Source organism: Camellia sinensis, chromosome 14 (assembly GCF_055761805.1).
Source record: "Camellia sinensis isolate YWXY chromosome 14, ASM5576180v1, whole genome shotgun sequence".
Classification (NCBI taxonomy): Eukaryota; Viridiplantae; Streptophyta; class Magnoliopsida; order Ericales; family Theaceae; genus Camellia; species Camellia sinensis.
This window is the reverse complement of record NC_138974.1, coordinates 70,829,726-70,831,776: the sequence shown is the minus strand read 5'-3', so window position 1 is coordinate 70,831,776 and position 2,051 is coordinate 70,829,726. Positions and strand designations below refer to the sequence as shown.

The 2,051-nt window shown below is 52.5% G+C and overlaps 1 protein-coding gene across 1 annotated transcript; it reads right to left on the bottom strand.

The window, feature by feature from the left end:
• Positions 1-307: 307 nt before the first annotated feature.
• LOC145807786 (uncharacterized) lies at positions 308-1,802 on the bottom strand. The gene is made up of 2 exons (XM_082906624.1): positions 1,144-1,802; positions 308-1,049 (listed from the first exon to the last, which is right to left on the bottom strand). The coding sequence occupies exons 1-2, from the start codon at positions 1,579-1,581 to the stop codon at positions 420-422; spliced, it is 1,068 nt and encodes a 355-aa protein (XP_082762750.1). The 5' UTR covers positions 1,582-1,802; the 3' UTR covers positions 308-419.
• Positions 1,803-2,051: the final 249 nt, after the last annotated feature.

Sequence of the window (2,051 nt, the reverse complement as noted above, 5' to 3'; positions counted from 1 at the left end):
CCCAACCGAGGTGATGTACTCCGGTTGGAAGAGTTGGTGTCTTGTCCAACTTTGGATTCCCAACCGAGGTGATGTACTCCGGTTGGAAGAGTTGGTGTCTTGTCCAACTTTGGATTCCCAACCGAGATGATGTACTCCGGTTGGAAGTGTTGATTTGTTCGACTTAATTACAGCCGAAGTGGCTACTTCGGTTTATGAATTTGTCTTGTTCTGCTGAAGTGCTTAGACCGTGTTATGTATTCCGGTTCGATGAGTTATACTGAGATGTTTTGCTGAAGAACAGAACTGATTACAACCGTGCATACACTTGCAAAAATTTGAATTTTCATTGATAAGAAATTCATTACAAACGGAGGGGACAGAGCCCGGTTACATCAAAAGAGTTGGAAGCAAAAATACAAAAACAAGGAAAAAGAAACCTAAACTAAGGGGGAAAGATTGGTGAACGCATCCTCGGCAGCATCAGCATCAAGGTCAATAGCTTGGCTTGCTTCTTGGGCGCCGGGCTCATCGTTGCCGGGCTGCTCAGGCACCTCGGCCTCTTCTTCCTCAGAATCTGTCTCCCCGTCCCCATCTTCAAGTCCCTCCTCGGCCTCCGCCTGTAAAGCGCTGAAAACATCGTTTGCGTATGGCACAAGGTAGACCGGTAGAGAAGCTGGAGGAGGGTTGGCAAATACGTCGGTGTCAGAACTTTGGCCGAGGTGTTCGCAGGCGGACTTCCAACCGGCCTTAAAGTAGATGTCTTGGGTTGCAAAGACCTGCTTTTTGTAGCTCTCCTCGGCCTCGTTGAAGCCAGCGGTGTTTGCAGCCCGGCAAGCTTTCTTCTTCGACTTCTTCAGAGCGTCCACCTCGGCTTGGAGCTCATCTCGTTTTTTCTCGGCTGCATCCAGCTGGCCGAGCAGTCTGTTGTTATCATTGTTGGCCATCTCGAGAGAAGCTTTAGCCCGGCCGAGCTCGGCTTGAAGGCTTTCAACCTGGCTGGCAGTGTCGTTGGCTTTCTGCCTAAGCCGGTGGATGCGCTCCAAAACCAAGTGTTGTTTTTGAATGGCCTGCACAAAGAAGCAAAGTTGATCAGAAAGGAGACCGAGCAGAAAGGAAACCGAACAAACACTTATGAAATTTTTCAAAGCAACATCTACTTACCCTGGCCATGGACTTCACCGACGATTTGACCAACCGGGTGTCTGGGACGTGGTCGCTGCCGACCACGTCGCTCGGTAGCAGCAGGGCCTTGGTCAGATCAAAGGCGAGCAAATGCTCTTTGTCAGCTTTGATAGAAGCCGTTGCCGGGATGTCCTGACCCCGGTGCTTCAAATGTGGGCGCCAGGCCGGCACGGGGGCGGGCGCGTCTGTTGGGTGCTCGGTGGTAAGCTCGGTGACTAGCTCGGCGGAAGGGTCTGCCCGAGCTCTCTTCCCGGCGCGCCTTGTAGAGGGTTCTCGGCTGGATTGCCCGGCGGATGGAGTGGCAAGGGCGACCACAGCGCTACTGGATTGGCCGGCGGCTGGCGACCGGGTTACAACGCTCGGCAGCTCGGCGGAGGTGGCGGTGAGAAGATTCTTGATTCTGCTGCGCTTTGCCATCTCTTGCTCCTCGGTCAGGCGAATGAGTGGAATGTCTGGAAGGGTAGGATCTGGAGGTGGCGAAGGAGCTCTGAGGAAGTCAGTTACTCTGCTCCGGCGCGGAGCGGAATATCTGTAAGTCGGGGTGTAGCCAAGCAGTTCGTTGCAATCTCGGTGACGGTACCTAAGCACGGCCCGAATTGCCTTGACGTTTGGGAATTGATAGTTGGCTTGTAAGGCTTGGATTGCTGCAAAGGAGACAGGAAAACCGGTTAGATGCAGAGTAAAGAGTTAGACCAACCGAGCAAGGTGAGTGGCTTACATGAAGAACCAAAGTTTTTGTTTATAGACCAGCCCGGTACCTCGGCTGTTTCGTAGTTGCCGGACACCCAGAAAAAATCGTCGTCATGCATGTCTTTATCCGGGGTGCCGGTTATGATTTTTTCCTTGCCCGGTCTTATTTTCAAATAGTAAGCTAGGCCATCACCGGT

Bases quoted from the DNA above. Each gene is read 5' to 3' on its own strand.
- LOC145807786 (XM_082906624.1), bottom strand. From the start codon at position 1,581: ATGGCAAAGCGCAGCAGAATCAAGAATCTTCTCACCGCCACCTCCGCC. The intron at 1,050-1,143 runs GTAAGTAGATGT...TTCTTTGTGCAG, and splicing joins CGGTGAAGTCCATGGCCAGG to GCCATTCAAAAACAACACTT.